General features: G+C 60.1%; 2 protein-coding genes across 2 annotated transcripts in view; one reads left to right on the top strand and one right to left on the bottom strand.

Annotated features, from left to right (window-relative positions):
- Nucleotides 1–630: 630 nt before the first annotated feature.
- Nucleotides 631–19,989, top strand: LOC116481566 (A disintegrin and metalloproteinase with thrombospondin motifs 7-like). The gene is given in 26 exon segments (XM_058427196.1): nucleotides 631–735; nucleotides 1,569–1,692; nucleotides 2,575–2,828; nucleotides 2,830–2,910; nucleotides 3,515–3,607; nucleotides 4,007–4,152; nucleotides 5,534–5,700; nucleotides 5,783–5,913; nucleotides 6,659–6,779; nucleotides 8,029–8,273; nucleotides 8,555–8,579; nucleotides 8,582–8,695; nucleotides 11,256–11,382; nucleotides 11,847–11,879; nucleotides 11,881–12,052; nucleotides 12,379–12,771; nucleotides 12,774–12,974; nucleotides 12,976–13,552; nucleotides 13,555–13,796; nucleotides 14,734–14,886; nucleotides 15,325–15,498; nucleotides 15,580–15,726; nucleotides 16,851–17,013; nucleotides 19,694–19,764; nucleotides 19,766–19,791; nucleotides 19,793–19,989. Coding segments are annotated over 26 exon segments (4,149 nt in total). The 3' UTR covers nucleotides 19,857–19,989.
- Nucleotides 19,990–22,056: 2,067 nt separating this feature from the next.
- TBC1D2B (TBC1 domain family member 2B) overlaps nucleotides 22,057–26,217 on the bottom strand; it is an 83,283-nt gene continuing 79,122 nt past the window's right edge. Inside the window, exon 13 of the mRNA XM_032174241.2 lies at nucleotides 22,057–25,171. Coding sequence (XP_032030132.1) covers nucleotides 24,973–25,171 — 199 coding nt within the window. The 3' untranslated portion in view covers nucleotides 22,057–24,972. The remainder of the gene's footprint in view (nucleotides 25,172–26,217) is intronic.

The following is a 26,217-nucleotide window of genomic DNA, read 5'->3' as shown; positions in this document are numbered from 1 at the left end:
GTGGTGGGCAGTTCTTTGCAGTCTCAAGGTGAGAGTGAGGCTTCTGACCGGAGTCACCTACTGTCTGCTTTGACCTCTTGTGGGACTGCCCAGCCCCGCTATAATTAGCTTAAGGAGGGGCGTGGAGGGGAAGGGCTGACGGCTTTGGGGATCCGGGTGTGTCAGCAGCGCAGAGGACCTGGCAGTGAGCCTGCCAGAGGAAGGAAGGGCTGGCTGCCGGCCGCCTGCATGATTTTTCCCAAGAAGACACTGCTATTTATACCCCTGTAGCTTGGGATCAGCCTCTTGTAGATGAGGACGTGAAGGCCCAAGGCCACACAGCATCTACAGCCAGGCAAAGAGTAGAACTTGGGTTTCTGACTCCCAAGACAGCACCTCGGCCTGTTTCTGGCAGTGGATTCTGTGAGGGTCGCCTCATGCTCCCGACTTCTCCCACACACCCAGGGTGGGCTGAGAGGTTGTTGTGGCTTCAGCTGCCGAACAGCAGGCCCTCAGGAGCCACATGAGCAGCGAGTCAGCACTGGGGCAGCCAGGAAGCAGAAGGGCTGGGCTGCAGCCCAGGGACTGTTGGTGCTGGGATGAGGCGCATTGGACCCCTCAGCCCCTGGGTCAGAGGACCCCCTGGCTGGGATGTGTGAGCCCCCAGTCTACCTCCTCGGGCCACGGAATGCTAGCGGGAAGGAGGGAGCCCAGGGCCAGCTGAACCCACCACCCCCCGCTGACACTCAGCCCCGGGTAAAGGCCCAGGGAGGCTCAGGGAGCCCCAAGCCACAGGAGCACTTGGGACACTCCTTTCTCCCCGCCAGGCCTCGGCTGTCATGGTTTTGAACTTGTATTTGGGGTGAAGTATTTGAGGCCAGGCTCGTGGTTGAGTGGGAGGAGCCCTGCACTGGGGGCAGCCCAGTGAGTAGACACAGCCTGGTGCAGGCAACCTGGGCCTGGCTTCAGATCCTGGCCATCACATCTCTCTTATGCGACCCGGGGCCAGTGACCTATGGGCCCTGAGTGCATGAGGGGAGATGATGGTAGAGTCTGCCCAGGATGTTGTGAGGAGCAAAGGAGAGGGTATGCCCCCAGCACCCTGGACCAGCCTGGCACGTGGTCATCTTGGGCACTAGGACTGCATCCAGCAGCTGCTCATCTGCCAACGCCCATGTTAGAGGATCTGTTTCCAGCCAGCATGGGCAGTCTGGGTGATTCCAGGAGGATTCCAGGGTTCTCAGTAGAAGTCTGGTCACCTTGGCTTTCTTCTCCGCAGCTCTGGGCAGGGCCAGGCGCCTGTCACTGGTCAGGGGACTTAGGAGACCATGCAGACACCCACTCCACCCTGGGTCTCCCAGCTGCCAGGCCTCCTCCTCTGAAATCTGGGCTTCAGGATTCTATGGTCTGATCCAGCCTCCCAGCCTCTCTCCACACCTGCCTTCAGCAGTCTTGGCCCTGTTTCCTGACCCTTTCGTGTTTTCCCAGCCTCTCCACATCTCGGAGTGTCTCTTTCTCTCCCTGCTGGACTCCAGAATCCATCACCTTTGCCCTTTTTCCCTGTGCGACCCCCCACCTGTCCCAATCAGGACTGTATGCTCATCCTGGCCCTCTGTCCTGGTGCCACCTGCCCTCAGGCCACCCAGACTGGAGAACTGGAGGGTTTGTGCATCCCCATCTCCTCTGCCTGGCTAGAGGCCCCAGTTCCCACAGGTCCTGCCTCCCTCCATTGCTTCTGCCCAAGTCGTGGCTGCCTGGGTCATCCCCAGCCCTGCATGTCTGCGTGGCTTAATTCTCCCCAGCCACTGCTGCCCCCAGAAGGCCCCAAACCTTCCTCCAGTTCCTCCAGGACAGCAATGAGCCGTGGGCAAGGTGGTCAGCATGCCAGGCACTCCTGTTGCTAAGCTATAGTGGTGCCTGCCTAAGGCCCAGCAGGGGCAGCAGGCTGGTCACTGGTCCCAGAAGCAATGGCATGCCTGAGGGTTGTACAGAGTGAGGCAGGGGCAGAAGCGGGTGCCAGCTGGGCCTGGGCCGCCCTCCCCAGGGCCCCCGCCTCCGTGCTCTCTGCCTCATGGTGTTGTGTCTGGGCAGCCTTGTCTTCGCCACACCACAGCAGCAAGAGTATGTGGTGGATACAGATGGCGCCTGCTTGTGTCTGCCAGTTTCCCTGCCACCGCTGCCAGGGAATGCCAGCTGGAGGAAAGCAGGAGTAGATAGGGTATGACAGAGGCCGGAGGCCAGCCCTGTCAGGGGGTGGGGGAAACGGGACAGGCACGACTGCCCTGGGTTCTCTCCCAGGGGAGAGGCTACTTTCCAGACCTCGCCCTTCTACAGATGACCCGAGGTCTCTGCCTGGGTGGGGCCGTTGGAGGCTCTGTTGTGTCAACTGTGATGTGATGTTCTCCGGATCCTCGTCGGACCTGGCTCCAGGGTCTGGGCTCAGACACGGAGGCTGCAGGGTCGGAGAGCAGGGCCACATGACGGCTTGGTGGTCCAGGAGGCCTTCTGAGGGAGGGGCCCTGGCAGCGTGTGCAGAGGCCTGGGATTGGGGTTGGGGTTGTTTAGCCAGCTGGAGTGCCTAGGAGGTGAGATGAGAGAGGCCGGGAGGGCCTGTGCTGCCGGCTGCAGGTGGAGGATCGGCTGAGCCGAGCACGGAGGCTGGAGTTTCCTACAGTTGCAGGGCTCTGTGCCCCCTCCCACCTCTCCTCCTCTCCCGGCCCCACCGAGGCTTCTCCGATGGGTCTCACAGGCTGCACCCCGCTCCATCCTCCCATCCCATCTCTAGCCGTGGGTGGGGCCTGTGCCTGGACGACCCTCCTGCCAAGGACATCATCGACTTCCCCTCGGTTCCCCCCTGGTGTCCTCTATGATGTGAGCCACCAGTGCCACCTCCAGTACGGGGCCTACTCTGCCTTCTGCGAGGACATGGATGTGAGTGGGGCCGGTGTGGGTGTGGGGGTGTGGGGACCTGGCAGGAGGGCTCAGGGGACAGCTCTCACCAGCCTGTGGATGCCAGCCTGGGAGGAACCTCGCCTGGCCTGGGCTGCGCCCCCGAGTGACACTGTGAGACGTCAAGTGGCCTGTGGGAGAGGCCAGGAATGGGCGGCTACAGACCCAGCTCTGAATTCTGGGTCAACCATGGACCAACTGTGACCCTTCAGACAAGTCCCTTCGCCTCTCTGGAGCTGGCTTATAAGAGGGAAAAGGAAGCCCTGTGGGGAGGGTCTGTTTATCCTGGCGGAGATCACCTGAAGTGATCTTCTAACGGGAGTGATTCCGGAGGAGGGGCTGGGCCAGGAGAGGTGTGGACAGCTGGGGACCGCTCTGAGCAGCGCAGCCCCGGGCGCCCCACACCACCACATGGTCAGGGGAGCAAGATGGGAGCAGACACACAAGAAGGGACCTCTGGGGGTCTGTGGGCCCCCCGCCATGTGGAAGGCTGCCCGGGGGGACCCTTGGGGACAGGGAGGGGGGCAGGGTGGGTAGCAGCACTGGGTAGGGTGTGAGGGTATGGCCCATGCCCTCCTTCTCGCAGAATGTCTGCCACACACTCTGGTGCTCTGTGGGGACCACCTGTCACTCCAAGCTGGAAGCAGCCATGGACGGCACCCGGTGGGGGGTGTCCCCAGTCCCGGTGGTGGGTGTGGGAAAGGTTAAACCTCCTACTGTGACCGGGCCCTGGGGTCAGCCCCGGCTCACAGTCTTGCTTGTGCTTGTAGTAGAGCCCCGCACTCTCTGCAGCCCAAGCCCCCACCTGCAAAGTGGAGGCACTGGGGCCAGGGCTTGATTCCGTGATTCCCCAGGGTGTCTTCAGCTGAGTCAGCACGTGGGCTGTTTTACTCCCCGCTCAGCTCCTCCCTGTGGCCTGGGTCACAGATGATTGTGATGATTGCGAGGGGGCCTGTCTCACCTTCCATCCTTCCCCTCTGTGCCTTTCGCAGCCTTCCCACCCACCTTGTTCTCACTAGGGTGAGGATGACTGGATAGGCTTGGGGGGCGTTGGCTCTACCTCCGTCTGTCTCGGTAGTGGTGTCTCAATGGGGAGTGTGTACCTGTGGGCTTCCGGCCCGAGGCCGTGGATGGTGGCTGGTCTGGCTGGAGCGCCTGGTCCGTCTGCTCGCGGAGCTGTGGCGTGGGCGTACAGAGCGCTGAGCGGCAGTGCACGCAGCCTACGTGAGTGTGGGGCCCAGAGTGCCCTGGGCAATGGGACAGAGGGACCCAGACAGTCAGCCGATTGCAGGAGCTTGGTTCTGTCCCAGCCCCTGGCTCTTGGAAGTGTCCTGATAATGGTCAGTCCGAGTGTCCAGGCCACCTTGAGTCACTTTCAAGGAGTGTTCTGGGGGCTGACAGGATCCCCACTGCTGACCCCTTTGCAGAGAGGGGACACTGAGGTCCAGAGACTGGAGAGACGCATCAGAGGCCACATGGCAAAGCAGTTGCTGGCTGGAAGGAGGCAGGAGAGGGCAGTGGGGAAGAGCATGGGCCCCGGACCTTAGATGGCTTAGGGTTCGAATCCCCTCTTCACCCCTTCTCTGGGCCTCCGTTTCCCCATCTGTATAATAGCAGTGCCCATCCAGTAAAGCTGTAGTCAGGGGCAAATGCAGTTTACGCAGGCCAGGCCCTCAGCCCTGCAGCTCATCTGTAGTGGGCAGTCAGCAGGAGGGGCTTGGTGGCCTCAGAGGCACAACAAGGGTCTGAGATGAGACGGAGCAGCTGGGAGGATGGGACAGCACTGAAGGGGTGGCCTGAGGTGACTGACTTCACCTCTCTGGGCCTCTGTTTCCCCATCTAAACGGGGAGGTGTGAAGATCTGGTGAGACGCACAGGCCAGTGGTACTGTAGACCGAGGCACTACCTGGCTGATCTTCATTTCTGGAGGCCACCCGGGGCAGGCATGGGGTTCACAGCCAGCCCCACCCAGGGCCCTGCACTTACTTACCCAAGACTGGCCTGTGCCCCTCCCTGCCTCCTGGCCTTCAGGTCTGAGCTGGGTGGGGGCCAGCGACCCTGGCCTAGATGCGGAGGATTTCAGGAGCTGTGCTCAGTCAGACCTTTCAGCTGGCTGGGGCCCTGGGCGCTTCCTTTAGACCTGGGCTGGGGGTACTGCCACCAGGAGGAAGGCTGAGGACTCAAGGGCTTGTTAGGATGCTGGTGTCATGGGCTGGAGACTCGGAGCAGTCCCTCCAGCCAGTGCCAGTCATGCCTGCAGCTTGTCCCAGCTTCTCAACAGCCCTCTGCAGAGGCAGCCCCAACCCCACTTTATACATGAGGAAACTGAGGCCCAGAGGGTGGCCGAAGACTTGCCCACGGTCACACAGCAGGTTGGGGGCAGAGCTCAGGCTTCCTGCTGCCACCTCCCCGCAGGTCTTTACAAACAGGGAGGGTGTGTCTGGGCCACAGGGTGGGCAGCCCAAGGGAGGGGAGCAGTGTGCACAAAGCTGGGTGGCAGGGATCTCGGGGTGTGGGTGCAGGAGGAAGCTGCTTGCTCTGGGCTGTGGCCATGCAGTAGCACTCACTGGGCCCTCACTGGGGTGCACCTCGATTCTCCCCACAGGCCCAAATACAAAGGCAGATACTGTGTGGGTGAGCGGAAGCGCTTCCGCCTCTGCAACCTGCAGGCCTGCCCCGCTGGCCGCCCCTCCTTCCGCCACGTCCAGCGCAGTCACTTTGACGCCACTCACGTAGGCCAGCTGCACACATGGGTGCCTGTGGTCAATGACGGTGAGTGCTGCCTCCCATGGAGACATTGAGGCTCAGAGGGCAGTGGGGGTGTGGGTCCAAGGTTACCCTGTGATGCAAGCAGGAGGGCCAGCCTCCAACCCAAGCCTGGGCCACTCCCACTGTTCCCTGGGGCTGCTGCTCACCCCTAGCTCCCCAGTCTGCAGCCTTGCAGATAGCTACCAGCCCAGCCGGAGCCTCCAGCCTGCCATGGATGTATGTCACTCCTGGCACTGGGGACCCTCCCAGTCAGGCCTCGCCCCCCTGTGTCTCCTTGGATGCCTGCACCAGCACTGCCCCAGCCAGGAAACTGGAGCCCAGGCAGTGGCTTGACCTCTTGCTGGCTGGCTGACCCCAGGCAGTGGTTTGCTCCCTGATAGAAGGGGTTAAATGAGGTGGCACAGGTGACACGAAGGGCTCTGAGCCGCGAAGAGTAGCCCTCAGTGTTTGGTAACAATTTTTGTTCTTATTTTTAATAACAACAATGGCCTCTCCTCTTTGCCCATGTCCCCAGCCACCTACTTGTCCCTGCTTCTTGCCCTCTAAGCCTCTGGGGTATCAAGGCCTGGGCTCCGAGGAGGACCAGCAGGGAGGTGCCAACCCCCAGTGCCTTTGACGTTGAAATTCCCTGCACGCGCTGGTCAGGAGCCCGTGGCATGTCAGATCCCCTGCCTGCCCCCGGGCTTTGCAGAACTCTTCCCTTCTCTTGTCTCTTGTGATGCTCACGACATGCCTTTAAGGGAGGGGTGGGTCTCCCCGTCTCACATCTGAGGAAACTGAGGCTTAGGGAGGTAGAGAAGTTCACCTGGGTCAGAGGCACAGCTGGGGTGGGGCAGGGCCAGAGAGAGGCCTCCCGATCCCCACCCCCAGTTTCTCCTCCTGACCCTGGCTGGCCCCCGGGGCTGGGGCCACAGAGGGCTGGCCACCAGCACCAGGGGCCTCCCCTCCTCGTGTGTTGCAGAACGTGGGCTGTGACTTCGAGATTGACTCTGGCGCTAGGGAGGACCACTGTGGCGTGTGCCACGGCAACGGCTCCACCTGCCACACCGTGAGCGGGACCTTCGAGGAGGCCGAGGGCCTGGGCATGGGGTGGGACCGCTGTGGGGAGGGGTGTGCTCTTCACCTGGTGGCCCCTTCCCCATCTCCCCCCGGGCCCCTGTCCTTGGCCTGGTGGCCCCCACCCAGCCTAGAGATGGCTAAGCAGGGAAGCCTTGCTGGGGTGGATTCTTGCAGGAGTCAGGGGACCCCTGGCCCACGTGCAGAGACCTGTCCCCATGGGGAGTCCTCCTGTCCCAGAGACCCGGCTTGTGTGTGGCCCCTGGGCCTTTCAAAGAATGGTAGTCTCCTCCTGAAGCTTCTCAGACCCCCCAGCTCCGTACCCTCACCTCCGATCTGTTTTGCACATGTTGCTCAAGTACTGACTGTGTGCTAGGTGATGGGGACATGCAGGTGAAGCGCTCAGTCCTGCAGAGGAACAGAACCTTCTGGTGTGACTAGTGCAGTGGAGGGAGGCCCAGAGGGCTGTGGGAGCACTGAGGAAGAAGGTCCTGGCCTGGGGAAGTCAGGGAAGGTTTCCTGTAGGAGGCGGAAGTTGAGCTGAATCATAAAACTCAGAAGAGATGGAAAGGGCATTCCAAATGGAGGAAAGAGCTTGTGCCACAGCCCTGGAGGCAAGAAGGGAAGGCAGGGCCAGCTATGGGGCCTTGAGTGCCAGGCTGAGAAGCTTAGATTTCATCCCAGAGATGCAGTGTAGTGTGGTGGATAAAGCACTGGCCCTGGAGGCTGCTCATATCCCAGCAGGATGCTCATGCACATTACTATCCCTGTGTGCCTCACTTTGCTCATCTGTAAAATGGGGATGACAACAGTACCTATGCTATAGGGCCGTTACCCATGAGCTTACACACGTGAAGTGCTGAGAGTAGTGCCCGGCACATGATGGGTGTGACGGAAGTGAATGAATAAAAGCAGGCCGCATGGGGATGAGGAGGGTGTCCCAGGAGAAAGGCCTGGGCACTTTGGCCCTTTTAGAAAGAAGATGCCAGCCGGCCCTTAGAGTAGGGGATGGATCCAGCCTTGTGATGAGACCAGTTTAGGTCCCCAAGAGGGGTGATGGGGCATGGCCATGGGGTTAGGATTTGTGGCACCTCTGTGAGGTTTTGGTGACCCACGACAGATACAAGCAATTTGGGGAGCTCAGACTTTAAAGCTAATGGCGAAATCTTTGGCATCAGCAGGCGGAGGCAAGTGGGGAGAGACATGAGGGGAGGAGGCTGGGATAAGCAACCTTCTCACCCCGGGCACAACCTATGCGCAACCCTTGGCTGACAGGGTATGTGGACGTGGGGCTGATCCCAGCCGGCGCACGCGAGATCCGCATCCAGGAGGTGGCCGAGGCTGCCAACTTCCTGGCACTGCGGAGCGAGGACCCAGAGAAGTACTTCCTCAATGGTGACTGGACCATCCAGTGGAACGGGGACTACCAGGTGGCAGGGACCACCTTCACATACGCACGCAGGGGCAACTGGGAGAACCTCACGTCCCCAGGTCCCACCAAGGAGCCTGTCTGGATCCAGGTGCCTGCCTCCTGAGGCCCAGGCGGGGGGAGCAGAGGCGGAGTCCCCAGGCCCAGCACCCCCCATGGCAGGTCTTGTCCTGGAGGAGTGAGCCCTGGGTCAGTCACAGAGCCTGGCTCTGAGTCCGGCCCTCCTGCTGCGGCCTCTACCTCGGTTTCCCCATCTTTAAAATGTCCGAATCGTGTAGCTGCAGTTCACAGAGGTGGCTGGGGCCGGCTTCTTTAGGACTGGGTGGATGGAGAAGGCACCTGGTGCTCATGGGCCCCCGCCTGCCCACCCAGCTGCTGTTCCAGGAGAGCAACCCCGGGTGCACTACGAGTACACCATCCACAGGGAGGCAGGTGGCCACGGCGAGGTCCCGCCGCCCGAGTTCTCCTGGCACTATGGGCCCTGGACCAAGTGCACAGTCACCTGCAGCAGAGGTGAGAAGTGGGGAGGCACAGCCCCGCCAGCAGGGGCTTCATCTGTGGTCAGGGACACTGGTTTCAGCTCCCAGCTCACTGCTGGGCCACCATGGGCTTAGAAGTTTGCTTCTCTGAGCCTCAGTTCCCCATCTGTGAGATGAGGCTAGCAACTGCCCCGTGTCCCAGGCCCGCTGGGAGGGAAGATGGATGAAGCAGGTGGGTGCTGGCTCATGGCACGTGCTCAGCATGCTCCAGCTCTTGGTGTTCTCCCTCCAGGGGACACAGCTCCCCCTTGATTTTGTCCTTGCTCAGCTCTGGCAGGTCTTGTGCCTGCATTTCTGCTGCGTCCCGGAGACCAGTCCAGTGGCCCCTCATCACACTGACTTATTTCCCTGAACTATTTATAAAAAGTAGGGCAATTTCATTAACTCTGACTCTTCCGCCCCATATTTCCCTGTCTCCCCCTGTGCTCCTCAGTCTCCCCTCTCTCTGTCTCCTCCTCACTGCTCCTCAGTCTCCCCTCCGCCCCTCTGTCTCCCCGCATGCCTCTCAGTCTCCCCCCCACCCCCCAGTACCCCCCAATGACCCTCGGTCTTCCTGCCCCAACTCGGTCTCCCCCGCCGTTCCTTGGTCTCCCCACATCTCAGTCTCCCCCTTTGTCTCTTAGTCCTCCCCTTTTCCCCTCAGTCTTCCCATCGTTGAAACTCAATGTCCTCAGGGTCTCAGAATCAGGAATCTGAGATACAGACATTTGAGCATTCTTTAAAATGCTATTATGACAAAATGAAATCTGGAGAACTGGGCAGATACCTTCCAAAGCTAGGAAACCCATTTTGTCTAATACAGCTGTCTTTATTTTATTTTATTTTATTTATTTTTTACTTTATTTTTATTTTATTTATTTTATTTTATTTTTTTATTTTATTTTATTATTTTATTTTATTTTATTTTTTATTTTATTTTTTTATTTTATTTTTTAAAATTATTTATTTATTTTATTTATTTTATTTTAAAGATGGAGTCTTGCTCTGTTGCCCAGGCTGGAGTACAATGGCGTGATCTCAACTCACTGCAGACTCCGCCTCCCAGGTTCCAGCAGTTCTCCTGCCTCAGCCTCCCGAGTAGCTGGGATTTACAGGCAAGTGCCACCATGCCTGGCTAATTTTTTATTAGTAGAGACAGGGTTTCACTATGTTGGCCAGGCTGGTCTCGAACTCCTGTTCTCAGGTGATTCGCCTGCCTTGGCCTCCCATAGTGCTGGGATTACAGGTGTGAGCCACTGCGCCTGGCCTAATATGGGTGTCTTTAAATGGACAAACTTGAAAACCAACAAATACATTTGCAGCACTAGACATTTGGGGAATTGTCTTTCAGCAAATTGGCTGCTTCACAGGTGGACCACTTAGGAGCGTCTGCAGAGGCAAGTGCCCCATGGTGGCTGGAACAGACAGGGGTTCTTTGTCTCAGGCAGGAAGTCCCAGGTGCACAGTCCAAGCTGGCGGCACCTGGAGCTGACTGGCCCTCAGCCACACCGTCCTTGCCATAGCAGCCTCCCCTCCACTCCTGCTAGCCACAGATGGTGTCCTCCCTTCCAGGGCTCTTGCAGTGTTCTGGGCAGGAAGAAGGATAGGGGAAAGGGCTGACTCCCAGTGAGGGGCTTGTGTCTTTTTCTCCCGAGCCAGGACTGTGTCCCAGACCCCCCTAGTTGCAAGGGAGCAGCAGTGGGGTGTGTTTTCAGCAGGTCCCATTGCTGCCTTGAACAAAATCAGAATTGGTGAGGAAAGCGGGATGAGTGTGGGACTGTAAGCTCAGGGGAGGGACAACTTACTCGGGACCGTGGGGCTGGGGGTGGAGCAGAGAAGGCAGAGCCACCAGCAGAGGGGGTCCTGCAGCTGGGCTTCAACAGGCAGTATGGAAGTGAGTGTCCAAGGTGAGGGGCGTGGCTGTGCAAAGTCCCCAGGGTGGGCAGTGGCAGAGGGTGTGAAGGACAGGAGCAGTGCCAAGGCTGGTGTGGGGGTGGGGAGCAGGGGCTGCCCCTCGATGCCCCATTTCTTGTCCAGACGTTCTCTGAGCCTTTGGGAAGGGTGTGGATGGTGGGACGGCCTTGCCACCATGGTTGGGTTTGCATACTAGCAGCAGCTGGCACGGATCGAGCTCTTAGGATGTGCTGGGCACGGGCTGAGCCTGCACATGCAAGAACACACGCGGTCCTTCCTCCAGGGCTTGGAGGAGGCAGGATTGTTGCTCCCACTTCACAGAGGAGGACGCTGAGGTTCAGTAAGGCCAAATGAGCTGCCCAGGCATCTCAGCTAGGAAGCAGAGGGTCTGGGCACCCAACCCACTAAACTTCCACACTCTGTGCCACCCCTCCAGGGGCAGTCAGAGGGGAGGCTACATAGGAGAGAGGGGGTGGGTGAGAACCAGGAGGACAGCGAGGAGGCGACGGTGGAGGTCTGCCTTCATCCTGACATGGGCAGTAAAGCGCTGTTCTGGGAGGGTTCTGGCAGAGACGGTGTCTTTAGGTCTTGGGTGGTGGGCACCTGGGTGCCAGTCCCAGGCTGAGCCCCATGGCCCCTAGGTGTGCAGAGGCAGAGTGTGTACTGCTCGGAGCAGCAGGCAGGGCCCGTGGACGAGGAGCACTGTGACCCCCTGGGCCGGCCCGATGACCGCCAGAGGAAGTGCAGCGAGCAGCCGTGCCCTGCCAGGTGAGCCCGCCCCCATCCCCCGCCAACTCTCCACCCCTAGGCGTCCTGGGTCTGCCACAGGCCCCTGCATCTGGGTCCCTGGAGGCTCCGGGGAGGAGCAGAGGGAACCGGGCTCTCATTCTCTTCCCAAAGCTGAAGCCCCAACCCCGGGTCACCCCTCACCCCAGCCTAGGCCAGCCCAGATACCTGTGGTCCTTCTCTTTGGGTCCCTGGATGTGGAAATAAGCCTCAGGTCATGCTCAGTTTCCCTGAGGGGAGGGTGGCAGGAGCGGAGGGACTGTGCCATGTCACCAGGCTTTGAGGGCAGGAAACTTACCTGGGCTTGGAGCTCTGGAGAATCATCCACTGGCCTCAGTCTCCGCTCTACCCAAACCCTGGAAGCCCAGCCTGGCCCTCCCTGCTGATGAGCCTGCCAATGCCACCCATCTGATGCCATGCTGATGCCACCCATGTGCCCTCACCAGCTGCTGGGCAGGTGAGTGGCAGCTGTGCTCCAGTGCCTGGGAGCCTCTCCTGCTGGGCCGTGCTCTGCATCCGCAGTGTGGGGCTGGATGAGCAGAGTGCCTTGGAGCCACCCGCTTGTGAACACCTTCCCCAGCCCCCTACTGAAACCCCTTGCAACCGCCATGTGCCCTGTCCGGCCACCTGGGCTGTGGGGAACTGGTCTCAGGTGAGTGTGGGATGGGAGGGGGCCCACCTCCAGCTCCACCCTTGGTCTTCGGCTACAGGGAGGCAGACGCCTTCCTGGAGCCCTCGTGGGTGGGAGGGAGCCTGGGCATTCCAGGGTCCAGCCCCTGACTCTAAAGCCTCAGGGATCAGGAAGCCCCTGGCAAGTGTGGCCACAGCCATGGCCTTGAGCTGGGCAGGGCCAGAGAGGGCTGGCTGGGGTCTCTGCCACTCTGACATCGGGCAGTGGACAGGTTACCCAGCCTTGCCCCAGCGTCCCCTGGCAGCCTGCCTCCCAGCCTAAGCCCCTCACCCTGGCTTCCCCTGCAGTGCTCAGTAACATGTGGGGAGGGCACTCAGCGCCAAAATGTCCTCTGCATCAATGACACCGGTGTCCCTTGTGACGAGGCCCAGCAGCCAGCCAGCGAAGTCACCTGCTCTCTGCCACTCTGTAGGTGACCCCTGGGCACACTGGGCCCTGAAGGCTCAGGCAGCGGCTCCTCCAGCCACGAGCTCTTCAACGAGGCTGACTTCATCCCACGCCACCTGGCCCCACACCCTTCACCCGCTTCATCACCCAAGCCAGGCACCATGGGCAACGCCATTGAGGAGGAGGCCCCAGAGCTGGACCTGCCGGGGCCCGTGTTTGTGGATGACTTCTACTACGACTACAATTTCATCAACTTCCACGAGGATCTGTCCTACTGCCCTGCCTGCTGGGACAGGAGGAGCCCGATCTAGACCTGGCGGGGACAGGGGATCAGATGCCCCCACTGCACAGCCATCCTGCTGCACCCTCCACGGGTAGCCCCGTGCCTGCCACAGAGCCTCCCGCAGCCAAGGAGGAGGGGGCACCGGGACCTTGGTCCCCTAGCCCTTGGCCCAGCCAGGCCAGCCGCTCCCCACCCCCACCCTCAGAGCAGACCCTTGGGAAACCCTTTGATCAACTTCCTGCCTGAGGAAGACGCCCCCATAGGGGCCCCAGATCTTGGGCTCCCCAGCCTGCCCCGGCCCAGGGTTTCCACTGATGGCCTGCAGATGCCTGCCGCCCCTGAGAGCCAAAATGACTTCCCAGTTGGCAAGGACAGCCAGAGCCAACTGCCCCCTCCATGGCGGGACAGGACCAATGAGGTTTTCGAGGATGATGAGGAACCTGAGGGCCGCGGAGCACCCCACCTGCCCCCGAGACCCAGCCCCACGCTGCCCACTTTGTCCCCGGTCGGCAGCACCCACTCCTCTCCTAGTCCTGACGTGGCAGAGCTGTGGACAGGAGGGACAGTCGCCCGGGAGCCAGCTCTGGAGGGTGGCCTGGGGCCCATGGACAGTGAACTGTGGCCCACTGTTGGGGTGGCTTCTCCCCCTCCTCCTCCCATAGCCCCTCTTCCAGAGATGAAGGGCAGGGACAGTCCCCTGGAGCTGAGGACTCCCACATTCCCAACCCCAGGACCAGGCTCATGGGACCTGCAGACTGTGGCAGTGTGGGGGACCTTCCTCCCCACAACCCTGCTGGCCTCAGGCACACGCCTGAGCCTGCCCTGAACCCAGGACCCAAGGGCCAGTCTGAGTCCCTCAGCCCTGAGGTGCCCCTGAGCTCTAGGCTGCTGTCCACGCCAGCTTGGGACAGCCCCACCAACAGCTACAGAGCCCCTGAGACCCAGCCGCTGGCTCCCAGCCTGGTTGAAGTGGGGCCCCCCACGGACCCACTGGTTGTCAGGAATGCCAGCTGGCAAGCGGGAAACTGGAGCGAGGCAAGTGGTGTGGGCTGGGCGGGCAGGGAGTTTGTGCGGGACCTTGGTGACTGTTTCTTCATCTGAAAATGAGCAGAGTGGGATACAGGCGCCGTCTGTCTCACCTCCCTCGGGGCAGGGGTTCCCAGGATTAGGGGGATGAGGGGACCCCGGGGCCCATTCCTGGGCAGCACAGGGGGCCTCAGGGAAGGCAGGGACAGGCACACTCTGGCAGCACGGCACGCCCCAGGATGGAGCTGGCTCAGAGAGCTGTGCAGTGGGGAGGGTCCCTGCATGGCTGCCAGGCCCAGTCCTGCCCAGCAGGCAGCAGCTTCCCTGAGGCTCTGCCTGGCTCCTCCAGGCTGGGCTCAGCCTACTGCCACCTGGCTCCGCCCTCAGTGGCTCCACCCTCCTCCGGCAGTGACCTGCAGGGGTCTGAGCTGTAAGAAAGAAGCTGGCTAGTGCCCCCTCCCTGGGTCCCCAGATGGTCACTGCAGGAGAAGCAAGCTTCTGTTCAGATCCCTAATTTTGGGGCGGGAAGGAGCAGGCTGAGGCCCACAGGGCTTGTTTTGCGCAGGGATACCCAGCGATTTGGCTGCTGGTACCAGGACCCAGCCTTCCCTTCCCTGGTGCCTCTGGGAAGTGACGAGGCTGGTCAGGATAGCTGGTCAGGGGTGCTCACAGGGTCCCCTCCCCCCACCTCTGCACCGATGACACTGGAACACAGGCCCTTTGTCCCATGTGAGCAGGGGCGGCTGGTTACTGGGGGGATTTGACTTTTCATCCTCACGGTCTTCCTGGGAGGGGCTGGAGGAGCCTATTTTGCATATAAGGAAACTGAGGCCCGGAAGAGGCCCTGTCTTGCTGAGGTCTCGCTAGCCTAGGTGGGTAGTTTCCTGGCTGTGGAGGCCTGGCGGGGATGGGATCTGCCTGGCTTTCACGGGTCTGTGTCCCGCAGTGCTCCACCACCTGTGGCCTGGGTGCGGTCTGGAGGCCGGTGCGCTGTAGCTCCGGCCGGGATGAAGACTGCGCCCCTGCTGGCCGGCCCCAGCCTGCCCGCCGCTGCCACCTGAGGCCCTGTGCCACCTGGCACTCAGGCAACTGGAGTAAGGTGCGTGAGGATGGAGCCAGGACAGGCATCCCCAGGGCATGGGGTGAGCCCTGGTTCCCCACGGCCTGTGTTCCGAGAGCAGCAGGGCAGGGGAGGGCTCCAGGCTGCATGTGTGTGTGCCTGATCGCACCGGATTCCGAATCTCTTGGGAGTCTTCTCATCTTTGTCTGGCTTGGCCTGTCTCCTTTCCTCTGTATCTTTGACCCCATCTGGACTTGTCTTTCACCAGCTTGCCTTTGTTCCTCCCTTTCTCTGTCTGTCCCAGCCCATGGCAGCCCCTGGCCATGCCACCTTTTGCCTGGGGCCTGCCAGCCTTGGCCTCTCGCTGGGGTTCTTCAGGGATTTCCCCCAGGCTGGGGCGTGGGCCTGATGCCTTTCCCGCCACATGCCTCACGGGGTCACACCCGTGGGCCTGCATGTGGGTGTCTTGGTCTCCAGTGCTCCCGCAGCTGCGGTGGAGGTTCCTCAGTGCGGGATGTGCAGTGTGTGGACACACAGGACCTCCGGCCACTGCAGCCCTTCCATTGTCAGCCCGGGCCTGCCAAGCCGCCTGCGTACCGGCCCTGCGGGGCCCAGCCCTGCCTCAGCTGGTACACGTCTTCCTGGAGGGAGGTGAGGCCTTGGGGGTTCAGATGGGGGGAGGGAATGCCCTCAGACCCTGGCTGTGCCCTGACTCCTTCCCTGCCCACCCAGTGCTCCGAGGCCTGTGGCGGTGGCGAGCAGCAGCGTCTGGTGACCTGCCCGGAGCCAGGCCTCTGCGAGGAGGCGCTGAGACCCAACACCACCCGGCCCTGCAACACCCACCCCTGCACGCAGTGGGTGGTGGGGCCCTGGGGCCAGGTGAGCCGGGCTGTGGGGAGGAGCAGGGAGCAAGTGCTTGGTGGGACCTGGTCAGTCCTGGGTTGGGTGAAGGAGCTGTGGAGGGTGTGCTGTGAGCCAGGCTCTTTGTGGCCCTGTCACTGGACGAGGCCCCGCCCTGCTGGTGCTTACACCTGCCAGGGAGAAACAGACAAGGAAAGGGCGGTGTGCTGTGATGTCAGGGAAGGCCTTCCGAGGAGGGGTCTGGGGTTGAGACCCGAGGGAGGAGTCAGTGATGCCAAGGACAGGGATCGAGGGGACAGCAGGTGTGAAGTCTGAGGCAGGAATGACGAGCTTGGGGGGACCAGGGAGCTCGGCAAAGGTCAGGGGCAGAAGGGGGCGGAAGAGGGGCCTCGGATGGGCAGGACACCTTCTGTCTGGCCTATTTGGAACTCAGGGGTTCAGAAATCTCAGATTTGGGCCCTGAGCTGGGCCCTGGAGTCGGCTGGGCCAGCGTTTGAGTCTTTGTCCCACTGGCTGCTGAGTGACTCTGGGCAGGTTGCTTTGCTTTGCTGGGTCACTGTTTTCTCACCTGTAAAATTGGAACAGCTTAGGAGAGGAGGGTCAGGAGGATTAAATGAAGGAATGCAACGAAGCACAGGGCTGGGCACAGCACGACACTGGCACAGACTCAGCGCATGTTTAGGGCTGATAACAATGAAGCCTGGCAGGCTGGGCCCTGGCTGTGAAACCCGTCTCCTCTCCTCCTGCCCTTGGGCTGCGGCAGGTCCTCTCCCGTCCCTTGGGCACAGTGGTGTCTCGTCCACATCTCTGCCCACTGCTGCATCAGGGCTCCATCCTGGGGGCCCTAACCAGGCCTCTCAGGCATGTCCCATGTGAGGGGCTCACTGCCCTGCAGCCCCGAGGCCTGTCCCATGGTTCTCATGCCCCTTCCCTCTGCAGGAGCCAATCCCACAAACGAGAGTGGGGTTCCAGCACCAAGTGGGCTCTAGGAATGGGACCAGGTCCTCCAGGAGGCACTGAGGGGGCGGCTGGGAGCAAGGGCAGGCCAGTCAGGCACAGGGACGGCTTCCCAGAGGAGGTGTCCCTGCCCCCAGTGCTAGGGCTGGCCCTGGAGACACTCATTCCTCCCCTGCTCCCCGCAGTGCTCAGCCCCCTGTGGCGGTGGTATCCAGCGGCGCCTGGTCAAGTGTGTCAACACCCAGACGGGGCTGCCTGAGGAAGACAGTGACCAGTGTGGCCACGAGGCCTGGCCTGAGAGCTCCCGGCCGTGTGGCACTGAGGATTGTGAGCCCGTCGAGCCTCCCCGTGAGTCTCCTGACCCCAGGCTCCCTGCTGAAGTGAGGTGGGATGGGGAGGGTGATGGGGAAATGGGGTCGTCAAACCATTGCGCCCACGGCACTGGCTGGTTCCATCTGTAGTCTGGGCTCAGGAGCCACTGAAAATCCTGATGCCACAGGATGCCATGCTGGAGGCTAGGCTGTGCTGGGAGTCAGTCAAGGGGAGTCCCAGCCACACAACATCCCACAGGCAGCTATCTGGCCTCAGGGGAGAAGAGGGAGTGGCCCTGGCCCTTGAGTTGCTGTGTGAACCTGGGTAAGCTCTTTCTCCTCTGGGTCTCAGTCTTCCCCCAGTGAGGCCAGGGATGGCCCCGAGGCTGTGTGAAAGCTGGGCCTGGGTGAGTCCCTGTCCTTAGCCGTGGCCTGTCCATTCCCTGGCCAGAGGACTGCCTAGAGTGAGCAATGGAACCGCAGGAAGGGCCTCCCTCCCCTGCCCCCGACACACACAGACACACACACACACACACACGCGCACACACACACGCACACACAGTCATACACTTCCTTCCTGCAGCCCCAGCTGCTCCCAGCAGTGCTGAGGACAGGAAATGGTGTGGCCCTGGAGTGTCACCTGGGATCCCCTCACCAGCTGTGTGACCTTGGGCTCCATTTCCCTCTCAAGGCCTTCATGTGCTGAATAAAGGGGCTGCCAAGCCCCATCCTTGCATAAATGAGGTTTGGGCATGAAGGGCCCTGCACTACATGGGCATCCAGGTGGTACTCAGGGAAGGCGGCTTTTTCCCCTCCCCCACAGCCACTGTCATCCCCAGTTGCAAGGTCGGGGAGAGGGCCTGGGGCTGACCCTCGCAGTCTAAGGAATCCAGAAGCTGTGGCGTGAAGAGCTGCATCCCTTGTGCTATTGGCTGTCTGCCCCCTGACCCTAGGACAGAGTCCTCAGCCAGGGCACTCAAGCTGACATTTGGGGCCTCCTGCAATCTCCCTGGTATGCCTTCTCCCCGGTATGCCTTCTCCCCGGTATGCCTTCTCCCCTTGTCCAACTCAGCCTTCTCTACCTGCACCGGCTCCTGGGCAGCCCTCATTTGGGCTGAGTGGCCCCTGCCATGCCTTGCTACCCTGCCTTTGGCATGGGTGGCCTTCCTGCCTCAAACCCCATTACCTCAAGGCCCAGTGGCAGTGCCCCCACCCTGTCCTGCCTGTCGTCAGCACGCACCCAGCCAGCATCTCAGAGCACTTCTGTGTGCCTCCTGAGCTGGGTGCTGGCACCACGTCTCTCGCCTTCATGGCTAGGGCTGGCCACAGGGAGCGGGGTGGTTATGATCCCAGGGCGGGGGTGAGGACCAGATGGGGCAGAGAACAGGAACTGAGGCCCCTGGGGGCCTAGAACCAAGGACCGATGGCCCAGGAGGCTCTGGGCTTGCAAGGTCTCCCAGGGGCAGGTGTGAGTGGGCTGCAGGGAGTGGGCTATGGGGGCTGGTTTGGTGGCTGAACTAGAAGCTGTCCTAAGTGAGGAGTTTTCTGCCACCAGTGAACAGTGGAGGGGCGGCTGGGGAGGTGTCCTGGACTTTGAGACCTAGGATTCCCAGATGTTCTGCTGGTCTGTGGGACAGTTGGCGGGACATGTGGAAAGCCGGGAAACTCACGTGTGTGCTCACTGCAGTGACACAGCACGGCCACATCTGTTTGCTGTGGAGGTGGGGTTGATAGAGGAGAGAACCGAGGCCCAAGAGGTGAAACAGCTTGTCTGAGGTCACCCCAGGGAGACCAGGATGCAGGCCTGCAGATGTGTACTTTGGAGCTCTGCCTGGAGCTGGAGTGGAGGAGCCTGCCTGCTGCCTCATGCCCTCTGCCGGGCCTTGGGGATGTCCCAGGCCCAGGGCTGGCTGCTGCCTTCCTGCTCCTCCTGCTGGAGTAAGCAGGGCCTGGGGTTTTTTAGCAGCAGCAGCAGCAGCAGCAGCAGCAAGGCTAGGAGGCTGGAAACAAGCCACATCCCAAAATAGCTCTGATAACCATGGGGCAGGAGGGCCCAGCCAAGCCTCAGCCCTGACAAGCACAGCCTGCAGCCGGCTCAGTCCCTGGTTTCCACTGACAGCCCGTAAGACCCACTCACTCTAGGCTTCGTGGCCCACCTGAGAAGTGGGAGGCTGGCCTGGGAGATGGGACCCTATGACCCAGAACTCAAGGCTGTGTACAGCCCCTGTGGCTGGAGGTGGTCATGGAGGTCTGGCAGGACAGATGCACTGGGGCAGGGGGCGGTGGTGGGAGTCAGGGACAGAGGCCGCTGCAGGCTGGCAGGAGGCCCCTGGGACCGCAGTTCTGTGCCAGGATCTGTCGGGGAACACCAGGGATGAGCAAGGATGGAGATGGGGTGGCAGGGTGTCACCCTGGGCAGGCTCTTTCATGGGCATGTGAGGGGGTCAGGGTGGGGTCTCCGGACCTTTCCTCCAGAAACAGCATAGCAGTGCCCGTTCTTGAGTCCTGGGGTTGGCCATGAGCAGGTGGGACAGAAACAGCAACAGCTGGAGACGTGCAACTTTGGTTCGGGAGCCGCTCCAGAAACCAGGGCTCTCTGCTTAGTGGGGAGCTGCTGGAGCCTCCTTAAGGTGGTTGGGGTGGGGAGCCAGGTTCTGGGTACCCCAAACCACTGGTTCTGATGTTCCTCTGCCCCTCCCCCCCCCGCCCCACTCCAGGCTGTGAGCGGGACCGCCTGTCCTTCGGGTTCTGCAAGACGCTGCACCTACTGGGCCGCTGCCAGCTGCCCGCTGCCCACAGTCCGTACCCAGTGCTGCTGCTTGTGCTCCGCCCAGCCACGGCGCCCGCTCCCGAGGCCATCAGCGGGTTGCCCGCCACTGACCGTGCCAGGATGCACAGACCGACTGACAGACCTCAGGGCCCACCACAGGCTGTGGCGGAGCTCCCGCCCCCTGCGCCCTAATGGTGCTAACCCCCTCTTACTACCCAGCGGTAGGCTGAGGACCTCCTCCCCCTCAAGAAAGGTATTTTTTTATTCTAACAGTTTGTGTAACATTTATTATTATTTTACATAAATGAGCATCTGCCATTCCAAAGCACAGCGTGACTTCATCTTGGATTTGGGGAATCTTAAAAGTGAGAAACTCTTCCCCCGACCCCTCTGCCCAAAACTCCACCACTGCAGCACCTCGGCAGGCACGGCTTTTCACCTGCTTCTCTGGGGCAGATCTGCGGGGTACAGATCAGCAAACGAGTCCGTGAGAGCATGGCGTCAGGTGAGGCACGGGCCTTGGAAGCCGGGGGGCTGCTGCCCAGGGAGGGCTGTCTGCAGAGGTTGGGGTTCTGGGGGCAGGAAGGTCTTCTGGGCAGGGGCACAGCTTGGCCCTTACTTGCTGCCTGCCTCCAGCTCAGGCTCCCAGCATTCCCTGGGGCCCTACTCTGTGGTCCTCAGAGACCTGTTCCACAGGGATTGGGCCCACCTTGTCACTTGCAGGGACTGCCCCTTGGAGTGATGGGGACTGGGGCCCCCAGGGGCACCTCCCTAGCCTTGTTGTATCTGTTGACTCCTCTGCAAAAAGTGGACGGAGAAGAGGAGAGCAGGCTTGCCAGCTGTGCCCTAGTGTCTGTCCCAGGACTTGGAAGGTAGGGAGGGAGTGTGGCCAGGGCGGCTGCCTGCAGGTGCGTGTCCTGCTGCTCCCCAACTCAACATGCTCACCTCATTTCACACCAACAAGCCCCATCCTCAGAGGAGCCCAAGGCTCTGAGAGGAAGTAACTGGTCCAAGGGCACACGCCCTGGTGACACAGGCCCACCCTAGGCCCTGACTGCCCACCTCCAAGTTCCAGGCCACCCTCAGCAGGTGGAAGAGGGCGAGGGCCCCGAGCAGGCCCCAGTGGCGGCTTTGCACAGAGAGGTCCGCCTGCCAGAGTTCACGCAGGAAAGCAAGTTGCTGGGCATGCTAGTGTGAGTCCCAGCCCCGCTGTGCTGCCCGAGGGTGGAGGAGCATCAGGCGTGCTTCCTGTCTGTCTGCAGCAGCCCGGCTGGCCCGAGACCCTGGGGACCCACACTCCGAGTAATGGCTTCCCAGGCCTTAGTCAGAATGGCCCCTGGTGGCAGTCCCTTCCAAGGGGTGGGGAGCAGGGCCTGTCGACTTGCTCCTGACCCACACACCAAGCCGCTCCCTGTCCCACACACCAAGCCAGTCCCTGTCCCAGCTCTGCTGCCGCTGCTGTGCTGCGTGACTTCAGGAACCCCCAGCCTCGCTGAATCCATGTCCCCAGAAGAGAAAAGCCTGCCAGGCCTTGGCCTGCCCTGTCTGGGAATCCTTGCTGGAACCACCCCCAAACACCCCTATGGGAACCCCTTTGGTCTTCATCATTCTTGGGTGTTTTCCACTGATGGCTGGGGGTGTCCCCAGTGGCAGCTGGGCCTGAGCTGTCAGCCCGGGCAGGAGACAGACAAGCCTGTGACTCAGGCAGGGCATGGCACAGCTGGCAGAAGGAGGCATGCCTGTTCTTTGTGGCTGGGTGGGGGGTTATCCGGACACAGGGAGTCTCCAGCTGCCGGCTTTCCCACCTCGGTGCCCCCAGCCCACACCTGCAGCTTGGCCATGGTCCTTGGGCCTCCCAAGGCTGCCCCTGCTGGCAAAGGCATCCTGACACACCCGCCCCAGGGTAAGCCAAGGGCAGGGACACCCAGAAACGCCAGGCTGGAAGGTCAGAGAGCCCCTCCTCACCCCCCAACACCAATAAGCCCTGCCCCACCCTCCAAGCCCTTGGGGTGAGCCCCATCACTAGTGACTAGGACTGAATTTCAAAGCAGAATATTATACAAATTAGTAGTTTATTTCTTCCTTTAGTATTACAGTTCCAAAACGTAACTTGAAGGTCAGCACAGGAGCTGCTGTGATATAAAAGGAGAGAGTCACCTGGCGCCCCCTGCAGTCCTCCAGTTGCCCAGCAGCGGTGGGACGCTCAGTGGCACACACTGGGTCTCTGCATGGCCTCCCACCTGCAAGGACTTCCCCGGCCAGGCCCAGCTGCCCAGAAGCCCCGGAACACACGGGAAGACAACACTATAGGATGGCAGGTGGGGATCTGTGCAATACAAACATATAGTTAGAAAACCCAACCGAGGATCCGTCTGGAATACTTCAGATATCGACATACCGTAGTTGAAACCAGAACCGTCTCCAGCTGTCAGCAGTCTTGGCGGCTACTGTACAGCTGTCAGCATGACTACAGGCAGCGCCCGAGGCTACCTGGGGTAAGAAGTGGGCCCGCACATCACATCGGTGAGTCAGTGAGAGTCAGGGCCAGAGGGAAGAGCAACTCGGAGGCTGAGGCTGGCACAGATACACACAAGGGAGTCACATATAAGAACTTGTTATATAAAATAGATATATGGAATCTAGAAACACCTTGAGAAAATAGCCTATAAAAATATAAACTGTAGTGAAAGTGTACAAAAGTATGAACAGAGGTTCAACCCATGAAAAGCCCCATCCATTTAAAAGTTGGCAATTCCCAGCAGGTGTGGGGAGGGAGCTCCCCTCAGTCCTGGTGCGCGCATTTGGACAGGCCTTTGGGTTTCCCAGCTGGCAAGGTTCCCCCTTGCAGGGGCCACGGGCTGGGTGTTGGGGTGAAGGTTCGGAGGAGGAACAGCAGCGTAGGGCAGCCCCTGCCAGAAGGGCCCCCTGTCATGGCAGCCAGTGGAGGCCAGGGACCTCCAGGGCACTGGAGGAGACAGAGCAGCTCTTTCCTCAGTGACGTGAGGGAGGGAAAGTGTTAGTGCGAAAGAGTGAGGCCCACAGTCCTGGAAAGAGGAGTTGGCTCCATCCTGTTCCTAAACTGGAACTAGGCGGAGCTGCCCTCTCTTGCCTTCTGGACACGTGTCACTTGATTCCAGGCAGGAGAACCTCTGAGAAAGCGTCTCCAGTCCCTTTCCTCCAGGAACTCTCCTGCTGTCGCACACACACTGTCCGGCAGCTGCTGACAACTGCCTGGAAACACTAACATACCACTGTGGGTTGCAGTCACGACGGGCCCCTGGTCAGGTGCATCTCTCGGGGCAAACTGGACAACACGAGCCTGTCCCTAAAGGCAGCTCTTAGCCCCAGGACATGGCAGTGTGTGCTGGCATGTTCCAGGGGCCATCGGCTTGGAAAGTAAAACCTGAGGGCAGCTGGGGCCGGCCCACGGGCCCAGCCCCATTCCTGCTGCACCTCCTCAGCAGCCACCCCCCTGGCTGACAGCTGTCGTTTCACGATGGGCTAAGGGGTGGAGGGTTCCAACACTTGATTCAAGCGGATTGCAACGCCCAGCTCACAGGACAACTGAAGGAGTCAGACCTCAAACTGCTGCTCTCAAAGACAACGACAAAGACAAAACCCATTTTTGATGCCTGAAAAGAGGCAAAGGCTTCTGGCTAAATATAGAGGCCAGCTCCCTCTACCCAGTGAAACATAAACCAACTCCACTAAAGCCATGAAGCCGGAGCTCAGTCTAGCATGTGCTCAAACGCCAACTTCACCGTGGCATTGCTAGAAAGCTGACAGCAAAAAAAAGTTGGAAAAAAGTACTTCTTAAAACTGCATTGCTTCAATTCTTAATCTCAGTGTGTTCGTATCAACAAAGGATTTCCGGTTTTTTTCGGGTGATATGAAACATTCCACTGAGACCATTTCTCTTGTATTTTCATAACACTGTGCCAGAAAACATCCTCTCACATCTATGCATCAGGGATGGTCTAGAGGGATTAAGCAAAAATAAGCTCCTTGCTCAAAGCCTCTCCCTAGCCCTCAGAAAGGCAGTCCTCTGAGTTCCCAGAAACTGCTGTGTCAGAGGCAACAGTAACCCTGCATCCTGGCAAAGAACAAGGATGCTTCCAGGCAGTGGTGGAGTGGGCACACATCTGGGAGAGCTCACCCAAGCCTGGGCCCCAAGCAAAAAAGTTTCCCAGCCCCGGGCACTGGCAGCCGGCCTCCTGCACAGCCCAGGTCAGGTGGAGGAGACACCAGGAGCACTGGCCATCCCCAAGGAGGCCACGGTTTTCAGCTGTCCAAGAGCGTTCATGCTGCAGCTGCACCACTGCCCTGCAAAGCACCCCCAAAAACATTCCTCCATCCCCTCAACCAAGGCCAGCCCAGGCGTGGGCCTGTTTTGCAATATGACGGTCCATCGTTTACTTGGAATCCCGTCCCATCGTACTTGGTGAATGATTTCTACAAGTCAAGAAGGGCGTTCCACAGAATCTCACAGAGCCATGCCAGGCAGGGGCAAGCTGGGGACAGAGCAGCCCAGTGATCTGCAAACGCAGGCGGGCCATGAGAAGTGAGGGTGGGTGTCTGGGCAGCCAGGCTCTCCCCATGCAGGCCGGGAGCCACTGATGGAAGGGTTGCGTGTGGAAGAGCAAAGGCTATTCTAGAAATGGGGCATGGCTGGCAGCCTAAAGCCACTGGTGGGAGGTTCACAGGCTTTCTACAGTGGCTATTTCTGAACAAGGGATGTGCCTGCTTTTCTAAGGCAGCCCCTTTTCATACCGACCTTATGCCTGAGGCAGCAACCCTCTGGCCTACAGGTGCCTGAAGCACAGTGGGCATCCTTCACAGCACTGCTCACTATGTACAGGAGAGAGAACATGGGGAGATGCCCAGCAAAGCAAAGTTTCAGAGGGTCAGAACACCGACAGGCTGACGGAGGCTGGAAACAGGCTCTTGCAAATAGCCACTGGTCAGCCCGAGGATCCACCAATCAGGCAGAAAGCGTGACTGAGATACGTGTAACCGAAAGCATGGCACAGAAATGGCTGTAAACAGATTAGACCTCCCACCCCTGCCCCTGCACAGTGGGAAATGAGGAAGTGCAGCCTGGCTTGGGACATCTGCCCAGCAGATCCCCAGAGGCCACACATGCTACATTCTGGCTTTTGAGTGTGTTTTTGCCCTTTGGGTACATTTTGGTTGTGAAGGCAAGAAGAGCAGCGTCCCGGAGCCCACTCAGGTATCCTCCTCCTCCTCGTCACTGACCAGCTCACCCTTGTCAGGGCTGGTGTCCCGCTCACGCAGGAAGTCCTCACGGCTGGCCTCCAGCTCGGTCAGCTCCAGCTGGAACTTCTCCAAGTGGTAGGTGTGTCGGTTCTGGATCTGGCGTAGGGGAAAAGGGTTCAGGCCCCCAAAAGAGATACTGATCAGCTTCCTCGCAGGACACGGGAGAGACAAGAGAATCAGTGGGGCTTGAGTGAGTGCTCACACACAGCCCTCACAGGCACAGCAGGTGGCCTGGGGCAGGGTGGGAAGAGCGCTGGCCAGGCTGGGGGCCTGATGTAGGGGACGAGGCCCACCTTCTGCAGAGAGGTGACAAGGAACAAAGGCCCAGCCAGGGGCAGGTTCAGAATGATGGCCTGGACTCCAGCTCTGCCACATGCTTGCTGCGTGACTGAAGTCACCCCCTTTTCTGGCCTCTGATTCCTCATCTGCACACTGTAGTGCCACCTCCTAGGGTGTGAGATTACTCGAGTTCCCACACATAAGCGCTGAGAAGAGCTCCCGGCACTTGCATGGTGATGGCGGGTGCGGGTGTGTCTGCATCCTCAGGCAGGCATGAGGCCTGGCACCGGGCACGAGTCCGGGACGTCTGTGTCCCAGGACTCATTGACTGGGAATGAACACAGGCCCAGGCAGTCCTGGCGATGACTGTCAGACCCAGTCAGCAATGTGACAAGTGTCCAGATGCAGTCTACAGAGAAACGTGCAGCTCATGGGTTTCACATTATCCCCAGGTCAAGGCTCCAATTTTCAATAAAAATGTTAAGGTTGTGATCCACTTGCTCCTAACCACTGGTCAGTGGCTTAATAAAAACAAAACCAAAAGCTGTCCTGAGGCCTGGCTATGGATTTGCAGCACTAATGGGTCAGCACACTGGTCTCTGGGGGGGTCACAAAATAAGCCAGTTCCTGGGGCCACCTTCTTCCCCTCTCTGGATTCTGCCAGGCCCCAGATGCTTTGTATCCACCAACATGGGCTCATGCGCTTTCCTGTCAACCAAAGGCCCAACAGACTCAGCAGCCCCAGGAAAAGCTGTGATGAAACAGAAATGCCCCAAAGGACTTCCTGCCTGTCCCCATCAGCGCAGGCCATTTGCTCCTGCTGCTGTCAGCTGCGTCGGCTCCTTTCAACACAAGGCACACACGAGGGTGCAACCTTTTATGTTTCAAAACACCCGCTACCTGGACATGCTTAAC

The sequence above is a fragment of the Hylobates moloch genome, unplaced genomic scaffold (genome assembly GCF_009828535.3).
Source record: "Hylobates moloch isolate HMO894 unplaced genomic scaffold, HMol_V3 SCAFFOLD_14, whole genome shotgun sequence".
Taxonomy (NCBI): Eukaryota; Metazoa; Chordata; class Mammalia; order Primates; family Hylobatidae; genus Hylobates; species Hylobates moloch.
Note: the sequence above shows the minus strand (reverse complement) of the source record. Positions and strands in the feature narration are given on the sequence as shown.